General features: G+C 48.3%; 1 protein-coding gene across 2 annotated transcripts in view; it reads left to right on the top strand.

The window, feature by feature from the left end:
* The window catches only part of LOC137523020 (nicotinamide N-methyltransferase-like), a 64,051-nt gene that overhangs the window by 30,488 nt on the left and 9,826 nt on the right, over positions 1-23,737 (top strand). The window contains exon 3 of one of the 2 annotated variants that reach the window (XM_068243196.1): positions 16,225-17,347. The exons of the other annotated variant lie outside the window; for it this stretch is intronic. Coding sequence (XP_068099297.1) covers positions 16,225-16,642 — 418 coding nt within the window. The 3' untranslated portion in view covers positions 16,643-17,347. Of the gene's footprint in view, positions 1-16,224; positions 17,348-23,737 lie in introns of those variants that run through there. 2 annotated transcript variants of the gene reach the window in all.

The following is a 23,737-nucleotide window of genomic DNA, read 5'->3' as shown; positions in this document are numbered from 1 at the left end:
AGCGCAGCATGTGCGCTGCCATGGGGAACAGGGTGGACCGTCTAACAGAGGTATCAGGGTCAGCGTCCTCCTCCTCCTCCTCCTCTTGCCCCTGAGACTCTTCCTCCTCTCTCCACCCTCGCACCACTGCTGCTGCGCTCCGATTTTCCCCCCCAGCAGCAACGTCCAGCACCTCCAACTCCTCCTCCTCCAGGGACTCAAATACCTGCAGAGCAGTGGACTGCGCAGGCGGCTGCTGTTCCAGCTGCTTCAGGGCCTCCTCTCCCAAATCCACCAAATCGCCAAGTGCCCTGTCCAGCAGACAAACAAAGGGCACCCACTGGCAGAGGGATGCCCGTTGTTCACTCACCAGGTTGGTTCCCTGCAGGAAGGGAGCCAACACCAAGCAGACCTGCTGCATCTGCCCCCATTGCGCGTTGGTGAGGAGCTGGAGTGTGGTGCTGCTTCTGCTGCTGGTGCCGGCGACAGTGGCATCATAGATGTACCGGTTGACAGCCCTCCTCTGCTCAACCAACCGCTCCAACATCGCCAGGGTGGAGTTCCAGCGAGTTGGAACATCTATGATGAGGCGGTGTCGTGGCAGGCCCTCCTGCTGCTGGATGTCTGCCAGTTTTGCTGCGGCAGCTGCTGAGCGGCGGAAAGTGCGCACAATTTTCTGCGCCATTTCTAACAGCTCCTCCATCCCTAGGTAGGTGCGCATTAACTTTTGCACCACCAGGCTCAGGACGTGGGCCAAGCAAGAGGCGTGGAGCAAGTCTCCACTGCTGATGGCAGACAGCAGGTTGGCGGCATTGTCAGACACCACCAATCCCACAGTGAGGCCTCTGAGGGTCAGCCACGTCCTCTCCTGCTCCCTGAGGTACCGGAGCACGTTTGATGCCGTAAAGGAGTTTTTCCCCAGGCTTTTCATCTCCAGCAGCACTTGGCAGTGGCGGGCCTTCATGCTGCTGCAGAGACGGGATCACTTGGCAGCGGGAGCTGCTGCTTCTCCCCTGACCCCACGCGGTGGCATCACGTAGTGGGCGACTGCTGCTGCTTCCTCGCTCGGGCTTTCTACCAGGCTGACCCAGTGGGCCGTAAAGGACAGATAGCACTCTGTCCCAAACCGGCTGCTCCATGAATCCATGGTTATGTGGATCCGCGCACTCACAGCGTGATCCAGTGCGCGGCCCATGTTCGCCATGGCAGAGCGGTGCAGTGCTGGGATCGCCCTGTGGGAGAAATAGTGGCGGCTTGGGACTTGCCACTCCGGGATCCCAACCTGCAGCAGCGCTCTGATGTCACTCCCCTCCTGCACAAATGAATATGGCAGGAGCTGGGAGCACATGGCCCGGGCAAGCAACCTGTTCAGCAACCGGATGCACCTGTGGGCGGGAGGCAGCACCTTGGTCACACCTGGGAATGCTTCGCTGAGCAGGGTCTGGCAGCGTTTGCCTGCACGGGAGGATGAGGAGGCCACTGTGGAGGGAGCTGATGAGGCCACTGAGGACTCACTGCTCGGGGGGGGGAGAGGGGGGGGGGGGTGAGTTGCTGTTGTGCTCCTGCTGCTGCTGCTGCTGGATGGGCAGGAGGGTCGGCTGCTGCTGCTGCTGCTGAAATCTGTGCAGTGGCTGTCTGGCTCTGACCACTGCCTGCACCACTTTGCATCAGCTTCTCCAACTCATTAAAGTCCTCAAAATGTCTGCTCTGTAAGTGGGTCTGCAGGCACGAGGTACTCAATTTGTGGATATCACAACCTCTGCTGAGACTGAGATTGCAACTGTTGCAAATTGCATGGGTCTGGTCCACTGGGCACTTGGTGAAGTACCGCCAGACTGGGGACTTCAACCTGCTCTTTGAGCCTGAGGGCTGGGGTTTTTGGGTGCCCTTGGAGGATTGTGCCTTTTTGGTTTTAGTTAGAGGTTTGCTGCGTGTGGTGGTAGCGACTGAAGCAGCAGGCTGTGGCTCCTGCCTTCCACGCCCTGTGCTGGCCGCCTTGCTGCTGCCGTGCCTTTGCGCCAGAGACGCCTCCTCCTCCGATGACGAGCTGCCTTCAACCAACTGTGCTGGTGGTACTGGTGGCACATAGGAAGGATCTATCAAGTCATCATCATCAACCCCAAACACATCCTGTGAGCCCGCCTCAACCAACTCCTCTACCCCAACATCCCCTGCATCACGCCCCTCCTCCTCAGTGCCAACAACAAACTTCTGCACCTCAAACTCCTCCTCCTCCTCCTTGGATGGCCCCATGATCTCCAAAACATCCCTGTACATGGTCACAGTCTGAGGGGAGAAGAGCGTGCTCATTGAGGGCAGGCTGGTCGATGGGGTCACCGTGACCATGGCCTCAAGCGCTGGTGGAGGCCTGCTGTGGGCAGGATTGCTGGTGCTGGTGGCACTGGTCTCGCTGGTGCTGAAGGCCTGGCTGGAAAAGGTGGCTTCCTGCCCCTCCATCATTTCCACCACAGCCTGCACCTGACTCTCCCCAATGGGCTGTGTGCGACGACCCGTCTCAAAGATGGGCGCAACACGCTGCTGTTGCACCTCTGCTCCCTCCTCCCTGTGGTCAGCGGCTGGCGGCGAACCAGTCCCAGATGTGCTGCTGCTGGCAGTGGCTCCTGCAATGGCGCTGCCTCTCCTGGTGGTGCCTCACCCTCTACCTCTACCTCTGCCAGTCATTGTGCACTATTCAAATACAGTAAAAAAAAAAAAAAGTAGAAGAGGGCGGGAAAGGGTGTAAACTTTCATAAAGTCTGTGTTGGTGGTGACTTGGTGGTGACTAGTAGTAGTAGTAGGCAGTAGTAGTAGTACGCACGCAGGTAACTAAGAAACACCTAGGGCTTGATTATCTGATTCAGAAATTTGGTGCTAACATACTTAGCACCCTGGTTAGCACGTCTAAAGACTTTAGACGTGCTAAGTAGGTTAGCACCACTTTGTGAATCAAGCCCCTAGTGTACTACACTATAAGTAAGTCGTGCAGCAGACAGTCGGTGACAATTACAATCGGTCACACACAGTCACACGCAATCAATCGATCAATAGGCTCGGACAGGTGAGGTGACAGACAGTCACAAGTCACTCACAACGGATGCTGATGGTGGCCTGTATGTGTTGTAACTCTTATTTATTACACACTACAGATGATTATAAAATCACACAGTAAAAGTGAAAAAAAAAATAAGTGAACGGGTACTAGTGTTGGGCGAACATCTAGATGTTCGGGTTCGGGCCGAACAGGCCGAACATGTCCGCGATGTTCGGGTGTTCGACCCGAACTCCGAACATAATGGAAGTCAATGGGGACCCGAACTTTTGTGCTTTGTAAAGCCTCCTTACATGCTACATACCCCAAATTTACAGGGTATGTGCACCTTGGGAGTGGGTACAAGAGGAAAAAAAAATTTAGCAAAAAGAGCTTATAGTTTTTGAGAAAATCGATTTTAAAGTTTCAAAGGGAAAACTGTCTTTTAAATGCGGGAAATGTCTGTTTTCTTTGCACAGGTAACATGCTTTTTGTCGGCATGCAGTCATAAATGTAATACATATAAGAGGTTCCAGGAAAAGGGACCGGTAATGCTAACCCAGCAGCAGCACACGTGATGGAACAGGAGGAGGGTGGCGCAGGAGGAGAAGGCCACGCTTTGAGACACAACAACCCAGGCCTTGCATGAGGACAAGAAGCGTGCGGATAGCATGCTTTGTACCACCATGCAGTCATAAATGTAATAAAGATAAGTGGTTCAATAAACAGGGACCACGCGGCAACGCTAACCCAGCAGCAGCACACGTGATGGAACAGGAGGAGGCGCAGGAGGAGAAGGCCACGCTTTGTGAGACACAACAACCCAGGCCTTGCATGAGGACAAAAAGCGTGCGGAGAGCATGCTTTGTACCGCCATGTAGTCATAAATGTAATAAAGATAAGAGGTTCAATAAACAGGGACCACGCGGCAACGCTAACCCAGCAGCAGCAGCAGCAGCAGCACACGTGATGGAACAGGAGGAGGCGCAGGAGGAGAAGGCCACGCTTTGTGAGACACAACAACCCAGGCCTTGCATGAGGACAAAAAGCGTGCGGATAGCATGCTTTGTACCGCCATGTAGTCATAAATGTAATAAAGATAAGAGGTTCCATAAACAGGGACCGGCAACGCTAACCCAGCAGCAGCAGCAGCAGCAGCACACGTGATGGAACAGGAGGAGGCGCAGGAGGAGAAGGCCACGCTTTGTGAGACACAACAACCCAGGCCTTGCATGAGGACAAAAAGCGTGCGGATAGCATGCTTTGTACCGCCATGTAGTCATAAATGTAATAAAGATAAGAGGTTCCATAAACAGGGACCACGCGGCAACGGTAACCCAGCAGCAGCAGCAGCAGCAGCAGCACACGTGATGGAACAGGAGGAGGCGCAGGAGGAGAAGGCCACGCTTTGTGAGACACAACAACCCAGGCCTTGCATGAGGACAAAAAGCGTGCGGATATAGCAGCAATGCTTTTTGCCGCCATGCAGTCATAAATGTAATACAGATGAGAGGTTCAATAAACAGGGACCGGAAACGCTAAACCATCCCAGATGTTCATCGGTCATGTTACTTGGTTGGGGTCCAGGAGTGTTGCGTAGTCGTTTCCAATCCAGGATTGATTCATTTTAATTTGAGTCAGACGGTCTGCATTTTCTGTGGAGAGGCGGATACGCCGATCTGTGATGATGCCTCCGGCAGCACTGAAACAGCGTTCCGACATAACGCTGGCTGCCGGGCAAGCCAGCACCTCTATTGCGTACATTGCCAGTTCGTGCCAGGTGTCTAGCTTCATGCCCGGTTTCAGGTCCAGCGGTGCCAGCCACAAATCCGTCTGTTCCTTTATTCCCCTCCAAATTTCCTCCCCTGTGTGCTGCTTATCCCCAAGGCAGATCAGCTTCAGCAACGCTTGCTGACGCATGCCAACAGCTGTGCTGCACTGCTTCCACGATCCTACTGCTGCTGGTGCTGGGTTAGCATTTCCGGATGAGGTACAGCTTTGAGATGCGTTGGAGGAGAAGGAGTCAGAGAGGTAGGTGCTGCTGTTGTTATCCAGCTGTTTGCGGCGTGGGCAACACCCGCGCCGTAGCAGGTGAGGAATCGCTGCCAGGCTCCACAAGGTTCACCCAGTGCGCGGTAAGGGAGATGTATCGACCCTGGCCGAACGCACTCGTCCAGGTGTCAGTGGTGAGGTGAACCTTGCAGGCAACGGCATTCTTCAAGCTTCGGGTTATTTAGCTGACCACGTGCTCATGCAACTCAGGCACTGCAGAGCGCGCAAAGTGGTAGCGGCTGGGAACAACGTAACGTGGGATGGCCACTGACATCATGCCCTTGAAGCTGTTTGTCTCCACCACTCGATATGGCAGCATTTCGCAGGCCAGAAGCTTGGCTATGCTGGCTGGCTGTTACTGCCACGGCCCGGGGGTCATTTGCTGGCAATTTCCTCTTGTGCTCAAACATCTCAGAGACAGACAACTCAACCGTAGCGCTGCACACCGAAGGGCTGTTGGTTGTTGTGTTTGATGAACACTGGGAGACCTCAAGAGCACTAGTCCGGAAAGTGACAGTGTCAGCATCGTCTGATGTTTGTGAATGTTGTGAACCACGCAATGGCTGGGCTACTGCTGCTGCTGAGGCGGGTCTGGTGGTGAGTCTGGTGAACCCAAGGGAGGCAGTGTTGCTGGTGGTACCCTGTCCTGCCGCGTTTGCCCACAGAGTGGGATGTTTGGATAGAATGTGGCGGCTCATGCTGGTGGTGGAGAGGTTGTTAATACTTTTCCCCCTGCTCAGGCGGGTCTTGCACACCTTGCAAATCGCCATGGTAACATCCTCAGTGCAGTCTTCAAAGAAAGCCCAGACTTTAACTGGCTGAGGACTCGGACCTCGTGCGTGATGTGCTGGTGCTGCTTAACCCACTGCTGGACGCTTGAGAGGTCATCCAAGTAATTATCTGGTCCTGTTCTTTTGGATCTGTGAGGGTTGTTGTCCTGGACAACATGGGCAGTATTGAGTGGGTTTTCTTGGGTGCTCCCCTGTGGCCTGTACGTGAACCGTCAGGGGAAACACCTCTTCCCTTGCCCCTCCCTCTTTCACCGGATTTCTTCCTCATTTCACTTATCCTTAAAGTACACGCTGACTGGCAGCAGTACAGTGGCAGTACAGAAATGCTATACAGTGGTGGGTGAGCGGTGTACCACTATTGTCAGCAGTGACACAGAGCACAATGCTATACAGTGGCGGGTGAGCGGTGTACTACTGTTCCCAGCAGACACAGAGTGGAAGTAAACACAATGCTATATAGTGTGGCTGAGCCGTGTACACAGAGTGGCATTAAACACAATGCTATATAGTCTGCTATATAGTCACCCCGAACAGGGTGATGTTCTGCAGAACCCGAACAGTGGCAAACACTGTTCGCCCAACACTACTGGGAGGGAACGCAGATTTTAGTACCTAAACACACGATACAACATGTTTTCCGGGGTCGGACTCTGAGGCACATACAGATGGTCCCGATCATCATCCTCATCATACAACTCTTCTCCTGAGTCTGACCCACCCACCACCTCTGCCACCCCAACATCCCCAGACACAGACCCCTCATCGTCCTCAACATTAACTTGGGATGCTGGCCTGAGCCAGACCTCCTCCTCCACATCAGGCCCCATCATCTCCTCAATGGCAGCCCTCATTAATCGCTCTGGCGACGGACTGATGGACACAACGTTCTCCTCCGGGGAGGGCTGCTGCTGACCACTGGCTGCTGGGGTGGATGTTATAGCTTGCGTGGGGCGTTGGCTGTTGCTGTTGTTGGGAGTGCTGCTCACAGCGGAGGTCTCTGGGGAACTCATGTTGAGCTCATATAGTGGTTGACGGTGAGTGGAGTATTACTGATCCCAGCAATATACACACTGACTGGCAGAGTACGCAATGCTATATAGTGTGGCTGAGCGGTGTACACAGAGTGGCAGTAAACACAATGCTATATAGTCTGGCTGAGCGAGCGGTGTACTACTGTTCCCAGCAGAATCAGAGTGGCAGTAAACAATGGTATATAGTCTGGCTGAGCGGTGTACACAGAGTGTCAGTAAACAATGGTATATAGTCTGGCTGAGCGAGCGGTGTACTACTGTTCCCAGCAGAATCAGAGTGGCAGTAAACAATGGTATATAGTCTGGCTGAGCGGTGTACACAGAGTGTCAGTAAACAATGGTATATAGTCTGGCTGAGCGAGCGGTGTACTACTGTTCCCAGCAGAATCAGAGTGGCAGTAAACAATGGTATATAGTCTGGCTGAGCGGTGTACACAGAGTGTCAGTAAACAATGGTATATAGTCTGGCTGAGCGGTGTACACACAATGCTATATAGTCTGCTATATAGTGTCAGTAAACAATGGTATATAGTCTGGCTGAGCGAGCGGTGTACTACTGTTCCCAGCAGAATCAGAGTGGCAGTAAACAATGGTATATAGTCTGGCTGAGCGGTGTACACAGAGTGTCAGTAAACAATGGTATATAGTCTGGCTGAGCGGTGTACACAGAGTGTCAGTAAACAATGGTATATAGTCTGGCTGAGCGGTGTACACAGAGTGGCAGTAAACACAATGCTATATAGTCTGGCTGAGCGAGCGGTGTACTACTGTTCCCAGCAGAATCAGAGTGGCAGTAAACAATGGTATATAGTCTGGCTGAGCGGTGTACACAGAGTGTCAGTAAACAATGGTATATAGTCTGGCTGAGCGGTGTACACAGAGTGTCAGTAAACAATGGTATATAGTCTGGCTGAGCGGTGTACACAGAGTGGCAGTAAACACAATGCTATATACTCTGGCTGAGCGAGCGGTGTACTACTGTTCCCAGCAGACACAGAACAGTGAACAGAATGCTATATAGTGTGGCTGAGCGAGCGGTGTACCACTATTCCCAGCAGACACAGAACAGTGAACAGAATGCTATATAGTGTGGCTGAGCGGGCGGTGTACCACTATTCCCAGCAGACACAGAACAGTGAACAGAATGCTATATAGTGTGGATGAGCGAGCGGTGTACCACTATTCCCAGCAGACACAGAACAGTAAACAGAATGCTATATAGTGTGGCTGAGCGAGCGGTGTACCACTATTCCCAGCAGACACAGAACAGTGAACAGAATGCTATATAGTGTGGCTGAGCGAGCGGTGTACCACTATTCCCAGCAGACACAGAACAGTGCACAGAATGCTATATAGTGTGGCTGAGCGAGCGGTGTACCACTATTCCCAGCAGACACAGAACAGTAAACAGAATGCTATATAGTGTGGCTGAGCGAGCGGTGTACCACTATTCCCAGCAGACACAGAACAGTAAACAGAATGCTATATAGTGTGGCTGAGCGAGCGGTGTACCACTATTCCAAGCAGACACAGAACAGTGAACAGAATGCTATATAGTGTGGCTGAGCGAGCGGTGTACCACTATTCCCAGCAGACACAGAGTGGCAGTAAACAGAATGCTATATAGTGTGGCTGAGCGAGGTACACAGAGTGGCAGTAAACAGAATGCTATATAGTGTGGCTGAGCAAGCGGTGTACTACTATTCCCAGCAGACACAGAGTGGCAGTAAACAGAATGCTATATAGTGTGGCTGAGCGAGGTACACAGAGTGGCAGTAAACAGAATGCTATATAGTGTGGCTGAGCAAGCGGTGTACTACTGTTCCCAGCAGTGACACAATGACAGGGGGGACCCTGGCTAGCGTGGCTGGAGCGCGAACTACCCTGCCTGCCTACCCAAAGCTAAACCCACAGACAAATGGCGGAGATATGACGTGGTTCGGGTATTTATTTACCCGAACCACGTGACCGTTCGGCCAATCAGAGCGCGTTCGGGTCCGAACCACGTGACCCGTTCGGCCAATCACAGCGCTAGCCGAACGTTCGGGGAACGTTCGGCCATGCGCTCTTAGTTCGGCCATATGGCCGAACGGTTTGGCCGAGCACCGTCAGGTGTTCGGCCGAACTCGAACATCACCCGAACAGGGTGATGTTCTGCAGAACCCGAACAGTGGCGAACACTGTTCGCCCAACACTAACGGGTACTAGTAGACTAGTCCTATACCAGGAGCTAATTTGCCTCTTTAATACACCTCAAGTCGGAGCTGCCCCTTCTATCTTCATCCACAATACAACACTAGAAGGCGGCGCTTCATACAACTGCAATAAGAGTCCAATAAAAATTCATAGACAATGTCCACTGATATCCACTTCTGCCAAGGACCTTGTTATGCACAATCTGTGTTCCTATCACCTCCACCAGCACCCAGGTGAACTGACACTCACCAACTTATAAGACCCCCAATTAGGTCTAGCAGCGCATTGGGACACTTCGGGCCTTCCCCCACCACACCGAACTGATGATAGTCGTCCCTGGGTATCAGGTTTTCTCTGTCCTTGCAGTATGGCTTTCACCTTCCCATGGAGTATACTTCAAAATAAACGCCTCACATAGCGTAAAACCAGCGACATTTATTGTAAAACAGATAAAAATACACTCACATGTTCCTTCTGTCAATATCAGCACAGAGTAATTTAGGCACGCGCTCTCCCCCGCTTTGTTGGGCCCCAGCTGGCATCTGTAGTCCTTTTACTGCTATTGGGATGGCATGCACCTCCACTCCTCTCATAGTTCCGGACGCCGCTCGGGTATTCCACGTGTATGTATCTTTGTGACTTCCGTGTCTAACCCCGCCTTACATGTTTCGTCATCATTGACTCATCAGAAGCTGGGGAGACATGGATTGCCACAGAGCTATATGCGTACCGAAGGTTCCCTCCCCTTCCATTACCCATCCCCTCATTGCGCAATTGCACACCGGTGACGCGCATTGCTGGCATTCCACCCTCCATTTGCCAACACCACATATGGTGTGTGCGCCTTCCCGTGCCTTCTCATGCATGCGTCAAGTGTCCACTACTAACCTATCAGCGTTCTGTATCCATTTGGACACTGCGCCTATGTGTGAGGATTACGCTCCGTTTCCTTGTCGCCCACACCAGACTCTGCCCAAGCCGGATATTTTTCCGGCCTGCGTTTCATCTGCGTTCCAGGCCTCATCTGTCAGCCCGGTAATAGGCTTACTCGTTACGGATAGGGTATCGCGTCTTAAAGGGGAAGGACTCCACTGACACCATACCCCTTTCCACAACAGCCACATAATGTTATTGCAAGAGTGGAAATGCACCCCATGGGTGCAGATATCTTACCATAAACAAAGGGAATTTAAATTTACACAAAAATTTGCCTGGTCCTAATCCAATCTCCATACGCTGGGGCCCAATGGCATCACGGTAGACTCCGTTTACATTATATCACATACAGTTATGCAATCTAACCCATTATTAAATGAAGCTTAATATTCCATTATTCCCCACTTTCCACATCCCACACGAGGCCCACCCATTCCCTCTCCCTCCCCCCCCTCCCCTCCCCACGAAACATAGTTCACTGTTCCCCTAAAAACATACAATGTCAACATCAATGTTCAAACCTCCAGGCACCAGTGTGGCGAGGTTAAATATCCATTTTGTTTCATCCTGTGAAATGGTTCTCAGCCTATTGCACCCCCTCCAATTAGGAGTGAGTTTAAATATTCCACAAAAGGATAGCAACTTAGTATCGCACGTGTGTGTCTCCCCAAAGTGTGCCGAAAGGCTGTGGTTGGGAAAACCCTTCTTCACGTTACGTGTATGTTCCCCCATTGCGTGTGGTACGTCCCAAGTATTGCCATCCACATGGGCACCAGGCTAAATACACCACATGACGGTCATTACATGTTATAAATTGTTTAATTCTGAATACTTTTCCATTGGCATGGGACACAATGGTGCTAGTTTTTTGGGGGCTACATTCCCTGCATGCTTTACACGCCCTGCACGGATTGAACCCCGGTTTTTGCCATTCTCTAGGTACAAGACTACTCTTAGGTGGTTCCACACAGCTTGGTACAATCATATTTCTAAGATTCTCCGCCCTTCTATATATAAATTTGGGTCTCTCGGGTATGATGCTTCTAAGCACTGGGTCAGTTTTTAATACTCCCCAGTGTCTGTGTATAATGCTTTGAAGGGTCCTATATTGGTCATTATATCCCACCTGACCACATTTATCAAAATACTCTTTTCCCTCTGGAGGGGACAGTCGAGTGACACGGCTGTCCCCTGTACAGGGCTGCCATGGATCGCAGCGCTGTACAGACGGCAGTTTCACCGTATAACAGTCTCCTAGCGGCAATTGCTGCTGGTTAACTCCGCCATCCAAGCAGGGATGCGTGCGCAATTGCGCACAATCTCCTGCTAGCCCCATAAAAGGCCATTCACGCCAATTGGCGTGGAGCAGTCGGCTGAGGGTTAAGTGGTTTTCTAGACACTGTATTAATGGATGGCTTCAAATCACAGAAAGAGCGACTAACACAAGAAGCAAACTGTATACATTGCTTCAAAACTTTAGAAGAAGGTTTAAACAATGACACTTGTGATTGGTTTTAAATGCCACAATTCTTTTTATTTTTTCATTTTTTGTTTCATATGCTGATAAGATAGTGTTTAATGCCACTATTCATTTAATTTCATGTGCTGGGAAGATGGGTTTTAAAATACCACAATTCTCTTTAGCTTAGAACTAATGATGTATGTAATCTGCCCAGTCACGTGAACTCAGGTTTGACGATGTCTCCTCATCACCCGGAGTCTGTTGCAGGGGTGCCGCCAGCGTACAAACGAGGCACTTCCCGGCTTGGGGTCTCACTGTAAGAGGGGCCTTCCTCTGCTGCTGGCAGCTCCCCCCCCCCTCCCCGCAGTGCGGCTTGACTAACTTCCAATCAGCGGCATAGCAGCACACATAGCACATGCTACATGCGCCCAATGTACAGTATATAATCCAAATGCGGAAGTGACCAATGATGTCACTTCCACATTTATATTACAGACGCCTGGCGCTGCGTAGCGTCTGTTTCTGCTGCTATGCCTCTGATCGGAGGTCTGATATGGAGAGAGGGGCTCAGCTCAGGTGGGACAGGAGTCAGCAGAAAATTTGCAGGTCCGGTCGCCGTTGTCCTGAGTTCTGTAAACGCACCCTGCCCCTGCCTGCAATACACCCATCACCCTGCCCCATCCCAGCCTGCAACCTGCTCCTGCCTGCACCCAGAATACTGTGCCAGCCTTCACCCATCACCCTGCCCCTGCCTCAGCCTGCACCCAGCCCCTGGCTGCATCCAGCACCCTATCCCTACCTGCACCCAGCACCCTGTTCTAGCCTGCACCCTGCCCCTGTCTGTGCCCAGCACCCTATCCCTACCTGCACCCAGCACCCTGTGCCAGCCTGTACCCTGACCCCGCCTGCACCAAGCACCCTTCCCCTGCCAGCACCCAGCACCCTGTGCGAGCCTGTACTAAGCACCCTATCCCTACCTGCACTCAGCACCCTATCTCTACCTGCACCCAGCATCCTATCCCTACCTGCTGCACCTAGCACCCTGCACCTGCCTGCACTCAGCACTCTGCCCCTGCCTGCACCCATCACCCATCACCCATCCCCTGCCTGCACCTATCACCCTACCCCTGCCTGCACCCATCACCCTACCCCTGCCTGCACCCATCACCCTACCCCTGCCTGCACCCTTCACCTTGCGCAAGACAGCACCTTGCCTGCACCCTTCCCACAGACAGCACCCTGCCCATAGATAGCACCTATAGTTCTATAGGGGCACCACACGTACCTGGCTACCTATACTGCAGCACTTATAGCTCGCTACCTATACTGAGGGCACCACCTGTACCCTTTCTCATATATGAACCGGGGACTACCTGCACTTTGCTAGTATTTGGCTCCACCCACATCATATCTTGGCCATGCCCACTTTTTCACCTGTGGTGTTGGGGTCTCATCTTTTTTGTGCCACTCCATTCGTGGAAGGGGGAGCGGGGCTTCAAGTTATAGGCTGCTTGGGGCCACCAAAACCCTAGCTGCACCCCTGGTCTGTTGTATGTTATGTTTTAGGAAACTGGTGATCTTATCTATTTAGCTAGCATGCCTGTGAAACCCCCCTGAAGTGGCAATTAAGGCATCCAATTACATTTATTAATATTTGCAAAAGCATGACATCAATTCACTAAACTTATCTCCTGTTTTAATAAAATTTTTGAGCTGTTTATAGTATTATCACCATGGTGATAAGGCATGTAGTAAACTTAACTCTTCTGTCTTTAAGTTAAGGAGAGATCTCCAAAGTTAACTATTCAATCCTTAAAATAACTACAGAATTCTAAAGTTTAAGACAGGCTATTAATTTACTGCATGTGAAATAACTACAGAGGAGGTAACTTAAGGACAAAAGTGATAAGATAACTCTCTCACTGTGAAAACTTATCTCTTCACCTTAATAAGAACAACAAAAGTTTGCTTTCCTAAAACAGAAAGAATAATAATAAGATAATTCAGGTTGGAGTGAGCTTGAGATGTCTCCCAGAGCAACACTGCTGAATATATGCAAATTAACCATTGTACCCTTAGAAGCTAAACACACCTCCAGAACCGCTGGAATGCAATGATGTGTCAGCTTGTTAATTTGTACAGAGCCATAATAATCCAACATGCATACAGACTGTTTCGGATTGTTTGATCCTCATCAGTGCATGGCATGGATTAATATGGCTCTATGGAGTAGGGCTTGTGAATCCGAGAGGCACAGACTAACCAGCAAGCTCATGGTGACCCAGAACTCATTGGAGTGTGTAAGGGACTACAATGGTTAATTTGCATATATTCCGCAGTGTTGCTCTGGGAGACATCTCAAGCTCACTCCAACCTGAATTATCGCAAATTCTTTCTGTTTTAGGAAAGCAAACTTTTGTTTTTCTTAACATCTTAGTAAGGGGGCTTTTAGGACCATTGTAGTCCCTTACACACTCCAATGAGTTCTGGGTCACCATGAGCTTGCTGGTTAGTCTGTGCCACCTTAATAAGGTAAGAGCGATGTGTGGTGGTAAGTTTTCTCTTGCCTTATCCAATAGGGCCAACTGTCACGGTCTTGTCGTGGCAGTTCTGTTTTGACCCCTCCCTCACGGTGTCACGTGAAGGGGAGCAATCCTCACTGAGAGGAGAGACTAGTCCGGCCCTCCTGGCAGAGCAGGAGATTCTGGCCAATAGCAGCAGCAGCAACTTTCCAACAGCCAATGCTGTTGCTGCTCTGGCCATCTAGTAGGAAGAGGAGGGAGGGGCATTATTCAACAGAAACCCTGAGATGTATATACTCTGCACTGAGAGATGAGACATGTGCAGAGGAGGCTGCTGATCTCTGGATATTATAACACAGGCATCCTGTGTTTATTTATCTTCACCACCTGCTGCAGACAGACCAGGAGATAAGAATTCCAGAGCCAGCTGAGTGAGCTGCCTTCCTCATGCTTTTTCAGGCTGATGGTGAGTCATTCATTCAATTTTAGCAGCCACACTGTCACTGAATTTGGAGAGGGCACTGAATTTGGAGAGGGAGGGGGGTTTCAGTTTCAGTTATTTGATGACAGTTCCCTGCATGAAAGCATAGCTCCTAACTGTCCCTCTTTTGGAGGGACAGTCCCTCTTTGGGAGCCCTGTCCCTCTTTCCTTCACATTTGTCCCTCTTTTAGGACTTTGTCCTTCTTTCTATGTAAATATATGTATGTCTCTACTAAAATGTTTTTGATTGACTTTAAACTTTATTCCCATCCTTTAAATTGATATTACTAATTTTAGAATGATAATATGAGGGAAAATGCACCAGGATAGAAAGGTCCAGTGTGGTTTGAATTATAAAACAACATATTTTTCTTATGAACTCTTCATGGTATGAGTGACTAGGGTTATGATGGGGCGTGATTAGGGGTGTGGCAAGGGCGTGGCTTAAAGAGAAACTCCAGTGAAAATAATGTAGTAAAAAAAAGTGCTTACTTACCATAATTATGTATAAATGATTTAGTCAGTGTTTGCCCATTGTAAAATCTTTCCTCTCTCCGATTTACATTCTGACATTTATTACATGGTGACATTTTTACTGTGGGCAGGTTATATAGCTGCTCCTAGCTGTTTTGGCTGTTACAGACAGCTGTAAACAGCCATTTCCTTTCTGTGAACATTGTTACATTGTGGCAGTTTGCCCAGAGTACCATGGTACTCAGAGCTTCTTGTGGGAAGGGTTTCAACACAAAATCAGTCATACAGCGCCCCTTGATGGTCTGTTTGTGAAAATCATTATATTTCTCATGTAAAAGTGGGTATCAGCTACTGATTGGGATAAAGTTCAATTCTAGGTTGGAGTTTCTCTTTAAAGGAATACTATCGATTCACATATTTTTTTCAATTGACACAGGAATTGTTTGGGAAGTGCTGCTAAGTACTGGTGTATACATTTTAGTAGCAACTTCTTTGTTTACTGTTAGCAAAATACATTCAAAGTTTACTGACGCCAAAACTGATGGCTGACTGAGCCATGAGGAGAGGGGAAATTCCCCTCACACTTGATCAGTTAACGCTGTGTAGCTCTGTGTGTGACAGAGAGAGAAGAGAGCTCCCAACAGCTGCAGCTCCTGTGTCCTGTGTGTGTGACTGAAGTGTCTGAAGAGAGCAGAGGAAATGTAACTAATTCTTACAGTTTTTTCATACTGTGTTTGCTTTCAGAGTTTGATAGGTTTGATATTAGCTTTCTGTAGTCTGATATGCAACTCTGGCTGTGCATTGAAGCAGACACCCCTTCTGCAATTGATTTGTCCCAATATAGCTAAATCCTACCCTCAATAAATTACAGCTTTTGCCTCTGATATTTAACAGGAAAAGTAGGAAAATGTTTACACAGCTACTTAGACATTATTTGTACATGGTCATTTTAGAACACTTGGGTATCGATAGTATTCCTTTAAGTGTCCATTTTTCTCATCTCAAAAAGTTGGGAGATATGCCTTATCTCCAGCATGACCTTAGTGAATTGAGGCCCATGTTTCTTCTCTGAATGTCCAATGTATATAAGCTGTGTTTTTTTTTTAGTCTGTATATGCAGGAACCAAGTCCAATGAAGGCTTATTATTATTCAAAAAGCTTATTTTTTTTATTTATCTCTAAGTTAGCCAATACATGGTATCATCCTGATTCAAAATTTCTTGCTTTTATCTTTAGTTGTAAGAGAAAAAAAAATGTTTTCTTTTTTTTCAGTGATGAATGTGAGGAGAAAGAGATGAAGCTGAAGTCAGCCATTACTCATGTTATGAAATTTGACTTTGAGTTAGAAAATCTTACAGATCCCATAGGGGTTCCACTGGCTGACTGCGTCATCACCACTCTGTTGCTAGATAAGATATGCAAAGATCAAAATGACTACATGAGAATCTTGAGGAAGATCTTAACGTTTTTAAAGCCTGGAGGACACCTGATCTCATTGGGAGTAACAAATACGTCCATGGTTGGGGGGCACAGGTTCTATTGTTTTACATATGATGAACATTTTGCTAGAGATGCCCTTGTTAGAGAAGGAATGACCATTCTCCAATGTGAAGTTACCCCAAGGAAATCTGAGAGTCCTGTAAGCGATTTTGGTGGTGTCCTGTTTATCATTGCTTGCAAACAGAAGTAGAATGAAAATACAATGGGCTCGATTTACTAAAGGGTGCTAAGTGTTAGCATGGCAGTGAAAAGCCCCTTTGCACGTGCAAACTACTAAGCACCCAAGTTTGCACGTGCAAACTACTTAGCACCCAAGTTTGCACGTGCAAACTACTTAGCACCCAAGTTTGCACGTGCAAAGCCTTAACACTCAAGTTAGCTCATGCAAAGCCTTTACACTCGAGTTAGCAGTAGAGGTGGGCCGAACCTCCGATTTTAGGTTCGCGAACGACCATTATGATATATCCAAGAGAAAAATGAGCTTGCTTAGGGATTTGTAGGATGTCAAAAGCCAACTCACATACATTGGCCAGGAATCGAACCCAGGCCTACCACTGGGTAGGCTGCTATCCTAACCATTATACCACCAACACAACACACTACAATGCTACATGCTGAAGCCAGCCTAGCATGTACCATTGTGATATATCTAAGAGAAAAATGAGCTTGCTTAGGGATTTGTAGGATGTCAAAAGCCAACTCACATACATTGTCCATGATTCAAACCCAGGGCTACCACTTGGTAGGCTGCTATCCCCTAACTATTATACCACCAACAGAACACACTGCAATGCTAAATGCTAAAGCCAGCCTAGCATGTACCATTGTGATATGTCCAAGAGAAAAATGAGCTTGCTTAGGGATTTGTAGGATGTCAAAAGCCAACTCACATACATTGGCCAGGAATCAAACCCAGGTCAACTGCTTGGAGGGCAGCTATGCTCACCACTATTCCAAAAACACTACAGGCTGAAGTCAGCCTAGCTGGCCTGGGAAGGATGAAAAGCTAGGTGGCCATGCAACCATTCCTGCTAACCTAAAGCTTACTTGTGTCTTTTACAACACATTGGCTTTAGACTTTACCAAATCCAATGCTCCAATATGGGGAAGCTTCTCTGTTTGCTGTTTTCTTTTTTCTTTTTTTTTTTTAAGTGTGGTCGTCACAGTTCACTCATCTCTTCAACTACAAGAAAGGCCCAGGAGTAGTCTTAGCTACCGTAATATCTATGTTACGGCAGGGCCCTTATTACACTTTCTCTTACAGGGCTATGGAAACCGTTTTGCCCATGCGATAAAGCGAGGTGCAAAAATAAAATCATGCCTAGGAGAGATTGGTTTTGATCCATCAACCTCTGGGTTATAAGCCCAGCACTCTTCCGCTGCGCCACTCTGCAGTCTGCTTACATTTGTATACAACCTTTACGTTTAAGAAGGGTACATTAAATGAAATAGTTACACTACAATCTATGTTACAGCAAGGTCCTAATGACACTTTCTCTTAAGGGGCTATGGCCGCCAAAGCCCCTTAAGAGAAAGTGTCATTAGGGTCTTGCTGTAACATAGATTGTAGTGTAACTATTTCAACTAATGTACCCTTCTTAAACTTGAAGATTGTACACAAATGTAAGCAGACTGTAGAGTGGTGCAGCGGGAGTGTGCTGGGCCCATAACCCAAAGGTTGATGGATCAAAACCAACCTCTGCTAGGCATGATTTCATTTTTGCACCTTGCTTTATCGCATGGGCAAAACGGTTTCCATAGCCCTGTAAGAGAAAGTGTAATAAGGGCCCAGCCTTAACATAGATATTACGGTAGCTAAGACTACTCCTGGGCCTTTCTTGTAGTTGAAGAGATGAGTGAACTGTGACACCACCAAAAAAAAAAAAAAAAAAAGCAAACAGAGAAGCTTTCCCATATTGGAGCATTGGATTTGGTAAAGTCTTAAGCCAATGTGTTGTTAAAGACACAAGTAAGCTTTAGGTTAGCAGGAATGGTTGCATGGCCACCTAGCTTTTTATCCTTCCCAGGCCAGCTAGGCTGACTTTAGCCTGTAGTGTTGGTGGTGTAATAGTTAGGATAGCAGCCTACCAAGTGATAGGCCTGGGTTCGATTCCAAGGCCAATGTTTGTGAGTTGGCTTTTGACATCCTACAAATCCCTAAGCAAGCTCATTTTTCTCTTGGTTATATCATAATGGTACATGCTAGGCTGGCTTCAGCATGTAGTGTTGGTGGTGGTATAGTGGTGAGGAGAGCTGCCTACCAAGTACTACCAAGTCTGGGTTCGATTCCTGGCCAATGTATGTGAGCTGGCTTTTGAAATCCTACAATTCCCTGGAAGACAAGACCCTCCTCCGGAGGAGGAAGAGAAGGAGGGAAGGAGAAGTTGTTGTGGGGTGCTATATTTATGGAATAACAATCAGCCAGGAGCAAGCTAACAAGCCTAACTAAGCTTTCCCTAGTAGAGTCTGTAGGCAGATGAGGGAGCAAAACGGCCGGAGAACCTTGCCTTTTATAAGGGGGGTGGGGCTCCAGGAGGGAGTGTAGTCTTATTGGCTACAATGTGCCTGCTGATTGTGATGTAGAGGGTCAAAGTTAAAATCAATGGAGCACTATAAGGGCGAATCGAACTTCTGCAATAGTTTGCGTTCACTGGCAAACAAGAACCACCCAAAGTTCGCCTGGAACCGTTCGCAGGCAAACTGTTTGGCCCGTCTCTAGTTAGCACATGCAAAGCCTTTACACTTGAGTTAGCACGTGCAAAGCCTTTACACTGGAGTTAGCACATGCAAAGCCTTTACACTTGAGTTAGCACGTGCAAAGCCTTTACACTTGAGTTAGCACGTGCAAAGCCTTTACACTGGAGTTAGCACATGCAAAGCCTTTACACTTGAGTTAGCACGTGCAAAGCCTTTACACTTGAGTTAGCACGTGCAAAGCCTTTACACTCGAGTTAGCATGTGCAAAGCCTTTACACGTGATAACTGAGTTATCACGCTTTAGTAAATCGAGCCCTATATAGCTACTGAACCTAGAAAGTCGGTAAGACACGTTGACCATAAGGTTATAAGCTTTTATTCTTTTCAACAGTATTATTCTGATCTTTATTACCTTCACTGAGAAGTAAATTTGATATAAATACGATAATGAGAGAAATATGAATTATTGGTGTGTAACTGAGAAATAAAATCCTTCTAAATTACTGTGTGACCTTTATAGTTTTAAATCAGCACATCGACATTAAATGGTGGGTGGTCATCCATGAATGATTTGCTCATCAGCAAAATCAGCTAATAAAAATTTCACAACATTTCACATACATTTTTTGCAATTACACTCATACATAATTTCGCTTTGTAAATTCAACTGGTTTAGGGTAATCATTCGTAATTTTGCCTAATTTTGTGCCAGGGTTAGTGGTGAATAGCAAAGCCCTCATACATGCTATTGTCACCAGTATTGCTACATACGTTAAGGAGTATAGTGGTTACAAGTAAAAAAAAAAGAAGAATTTTTCAAAAAGACCCTGTAATTTGAGAAAATTCGATTGTTTTTAAAATGCAAAGAAAAAAGAGTTCTTAAACTCAGAAAAATGACAATTTAAAAAACAGTTTTTCCTTTGCATTTTTCAAATCGACTTCCTCAAAAACTCTGAGGTCTTTTGATAAATTCTTCTTTTTCACCTTAACATAATAGCATGTGTGGGGGCTTTTGCTATTGCTATTAACTGCTAAAATTCAGCAAAAATTCTGAGATGCAAAATTTGTGCTCATATCTAGTGCTCATCTTTAAGGCCTTCCACTGGTCATTGTCAAGGTAAAGTCAAAAGATCTTGTCTTCTAGCAAATCAATTATGATGGGTCAACATTTTATGTATTGTATTACCCCATGCTAGTTAGGTAACACCCAATGGCCTTGATTCACAACACGGTGCTAACCTAGTTAGCACGCCTAAAGGCTTTGGGCGTGCTAATTAGGGTGTTAAGTAGTTAGAATGCACAAAGCTTCAAATCTTGCGCAAAGTTTTGCGCATTGCGGTGCACGCGAAAGTCGCACTGTTTGCATGCTTTGCCAAGGGTCCCTGAATCTAAGTGATCACATCCTTCTACTACATTTCTTTAAATTTTATTGGAGCTTATGTTGTTTTACACTTAGATATTCTAATGTATTGATTGTTTGGAGCCTCAAAACCTATCTATAGTTGAGTAAAGGAAAGGAGATGGAATTGATGAGACTACTGACACTGATGATCCGGATCTAATTGGAGGTGGATTATCTTATACATGTGCCAGTGCTGCAACCTTATCATTTGGGTTGGTAACTGCTGGTAAGTCTTCAGTTCTTATGGTAATGTGGACCATACTGTTGAAGCACTGGTGTGATACTTTTAAATTATTGGAAACTAAATAACTAAATTCTACTGCCTGTCCTGTGCTATGACCAATAGATACAAACATGCTAACACGTGCATGTGTGTGTGTGTGAGCGTGTGTGTGTGCGAGCGTGTGTGTGTGTAGGGGTGTAACTAAAGGTGAGGAGCCCCTGTGCGATTGCAGATGTGTGTGGATGGCCACAACTAGTGTTGGGCGAACATCTAGATGTTCGGGTTCGGGCCGAACAGGCCGAACATGGCCGCGATGTTCGGGTGTTCGACCCGAACTCCGAACATAATGGAAGTCAATGGGGACCCGAACTTTTGTGGTTTGTAAAGCCTCCTTACATGCTACATACCCCAAATTTACAGGGTATGTGCACCTTGGGAGTGGGTACAAGAGGAAAAAAAAATTTAGCAAAAAGAGCTTATAGTTTTTGAGAAAATCGATTTTAAAGTTTCAAAGGGAAAACTGTCTTTTAAATGCGGGAAATGTCTGTTTTCTTTGCACAGGTAACATGCTTTTTGTCGGCATGCAGTCATAAATGTAATAGATATAAGAGGTTCCAGGAAAAGGGACCGGTAATGCTAACCCAGCAGCAGCACACGTGATGGAACAGGAGGAGGGTGGCGCAGGAGGAGAAGGCCACGCTTTGAGACACAACAACCCAGGCCTTGCATGAGGACAAGAAGCGTGCGGATAGCATGCTTTGTACCACCATGCAGTCATAAATGTAATAAAGATAAGTGGTTCAATAAACAGGGACCACGCGGCAACGCTAAGCCAGCAGCAGCACACGTGATGGAACAGGAGGAGGCGCAGGAGGAGAAGGCCACGCTTTGTGAGACACAACAACCCAGGCCTTGCATGAGGACAAAAAGCGTGCGGATAGCATGCTTTGTACCGCCATGTAGTCATAAATGTAATAAAGATAAGAGGTTCCATAAACAGGGACCGGCAACGGTAACCCAGCAGCAGCAGCAGCAGCAGCAGCACACGTGATGGAACAGGAGGAGGCGCAGGAGGAGAAGGCCACGCTTTGTGAGACACAACAACCCAGGCCTTGCATGAGGACAAAAAGCGTGCGGATAGCATGCTTTGTACCGCCATGTAGTCATAAATGTAATAAAGATAAGAGGTTCCATAAACAGGGACCGGCAACGGTAACCCAGCAGCAGCAGCAGCAGCAGCAGCACACGTGATGGAACAGGAGGAGGCGCAGGAGGAGAAGGCCACGCTTTGTGAGACACAACAACCCAGGCCTTGCATGAGGACAAAAAGCGTGCGGATAGCATGCTTTGTACCGCCATGTAGTCATAAATGTAATAAAGATAAGAGGTTCCATAAACAGGGACCGGCAACGGTAACCCAGCAGCAGCAGCAGCAGCAGCAGCACACGTGATGGAACAGGAGGAGGCGCAGGAGGAGAAGGCCACGCTTTGTGAGACACAACAACCCAGGCCTTGCATGAGGACAAAAAGCGTGCGGATATAGCAGCAATGCTTTTTGCCGCCATGCAGTCATAAATGTAATACAGATGAGAGGTTCAATAAACAGGGACCGGAAACGCTAAACCATCCCAGATGTTCATCGGTCATGTTACTTGGTTGGGGTCCAGGAGTGTTGCGTAGTCGTTTCCAATCCAGGATTGATTCATTTTAATTTGAGTCAGACGGTCTGCATTTTCTGTGGAGAGGCGGATACGCCGATCTGTGATGATGCCTCCGGCAGCACTGAAACAGCGTTCCGACATAACGCTGGCTGCCGGGCAAGCCAGCACCTCTATTGCGTACATTGCCAGTTCGTGCCAGGTGTCTAGCTTCATGCCCGGTTTCAGGTCCAGCGGTGCCAGCCACAAATCCGTCTGTTCCTTTATTCCCCTCCAAATTTCCTCCCCTGTGTGCTGCTTATCCCCAAGGCAGATCAGCTTCAGCAACGCTTGCTGACGCATGCCAACAGCTGTGCTGCACTGCTTCCACGATCCTACTGCTGCTGGTGCTGGGTTAGCATTTCCGGATGAGGTACAGCTTTGAGATGCGTTGGAGGAGAAGGAGTCAGAGAGGTAGGTGCTGCTGTTGTTATCCAGCTGTTTGCGGCGTGGGCAACACCCGCGCCGTAGCAGGTGAGGAATCGCTGCCAGGCTCCACAAGGTTCACCCAGTGCGCGGTAAGGGAGATGTATCGACCCTGGCCGAACGCACTCGTCCAGGTGTCAGTGGTGAGGTGAACCTTGCAGGCAACGGCATTCTTCAAGCTTCGGGTTATTTAGCTGACCACGTGCTCATGCAACTCAGGCACTGCAGAGCGCGCAAAGTGGTAGCGGCTGGGAACCACGTAACGTGGGATGGCCACTGACATCATGCCCTTGAAGCTGTTTGTCTCCACCACTCGATATGGCAGCATTTCGCAGGCCAGAAGCTTGGCTATGCTGGCTGGCTGTTACTGCCACGGCCCGGGGGTCATTTGCTGGCAATTTCCTCTTGTGCTCAAACATCTCAGAGACAGACAACTCAACCGTAGCGCTGCACACCGAAGGGCTGTTGGTTGTTGTGTTTGATGAATACTGGGAGACCTCAAGAGCACTAGTCCGGAAAGTGACAGTGTCAGCATCGTCTGATGTTTGTGAATGTTGTGAACCACGCAATGGCTGGGCTACTGCTGCTGCTGAGGCGGGTCTGGTGGTGAGTCTGGTGAACCCAAGGGAGGCAGTGTTGCTGGTGGTACCCTGTCCTGCCGCGTTTGCCCACAGAGTGGGATGTTTGGATAGAATGTGGCGGCTCATGCTGGTGGTGGAGAGGTTGTTAATACTTTTCCCCCTGCTCAGGCGGGTCTTGCACACCTTGCAAATCGCCATGGTAACATCCTCAGTGCAGTCTTCAAAGAAAGCCCAGACTTTAACTGGCTGAGGACTCGGA

Source organism: Hyperolius riggenbachi, chromosome 6 (genome assembly GCF_040937935.1).
Source record: "Hyperolius riggenbachi isolate aHypRig1 chromosome 6, aHypRig1.pri, whole genome shotgun sequence".
Taxonomy (NCBI): Eukaryota; Metazoa; Chordata; class Amphibia; order Anura; family Hyperoliidae; genus Hyperolius; species Hyperolius riggenbachi.
The sequence above is the reverse complement of the archived record's forward strand: the minus strand, read 5'-3'. Positions and strand labels throughout refer to the sequence as shown.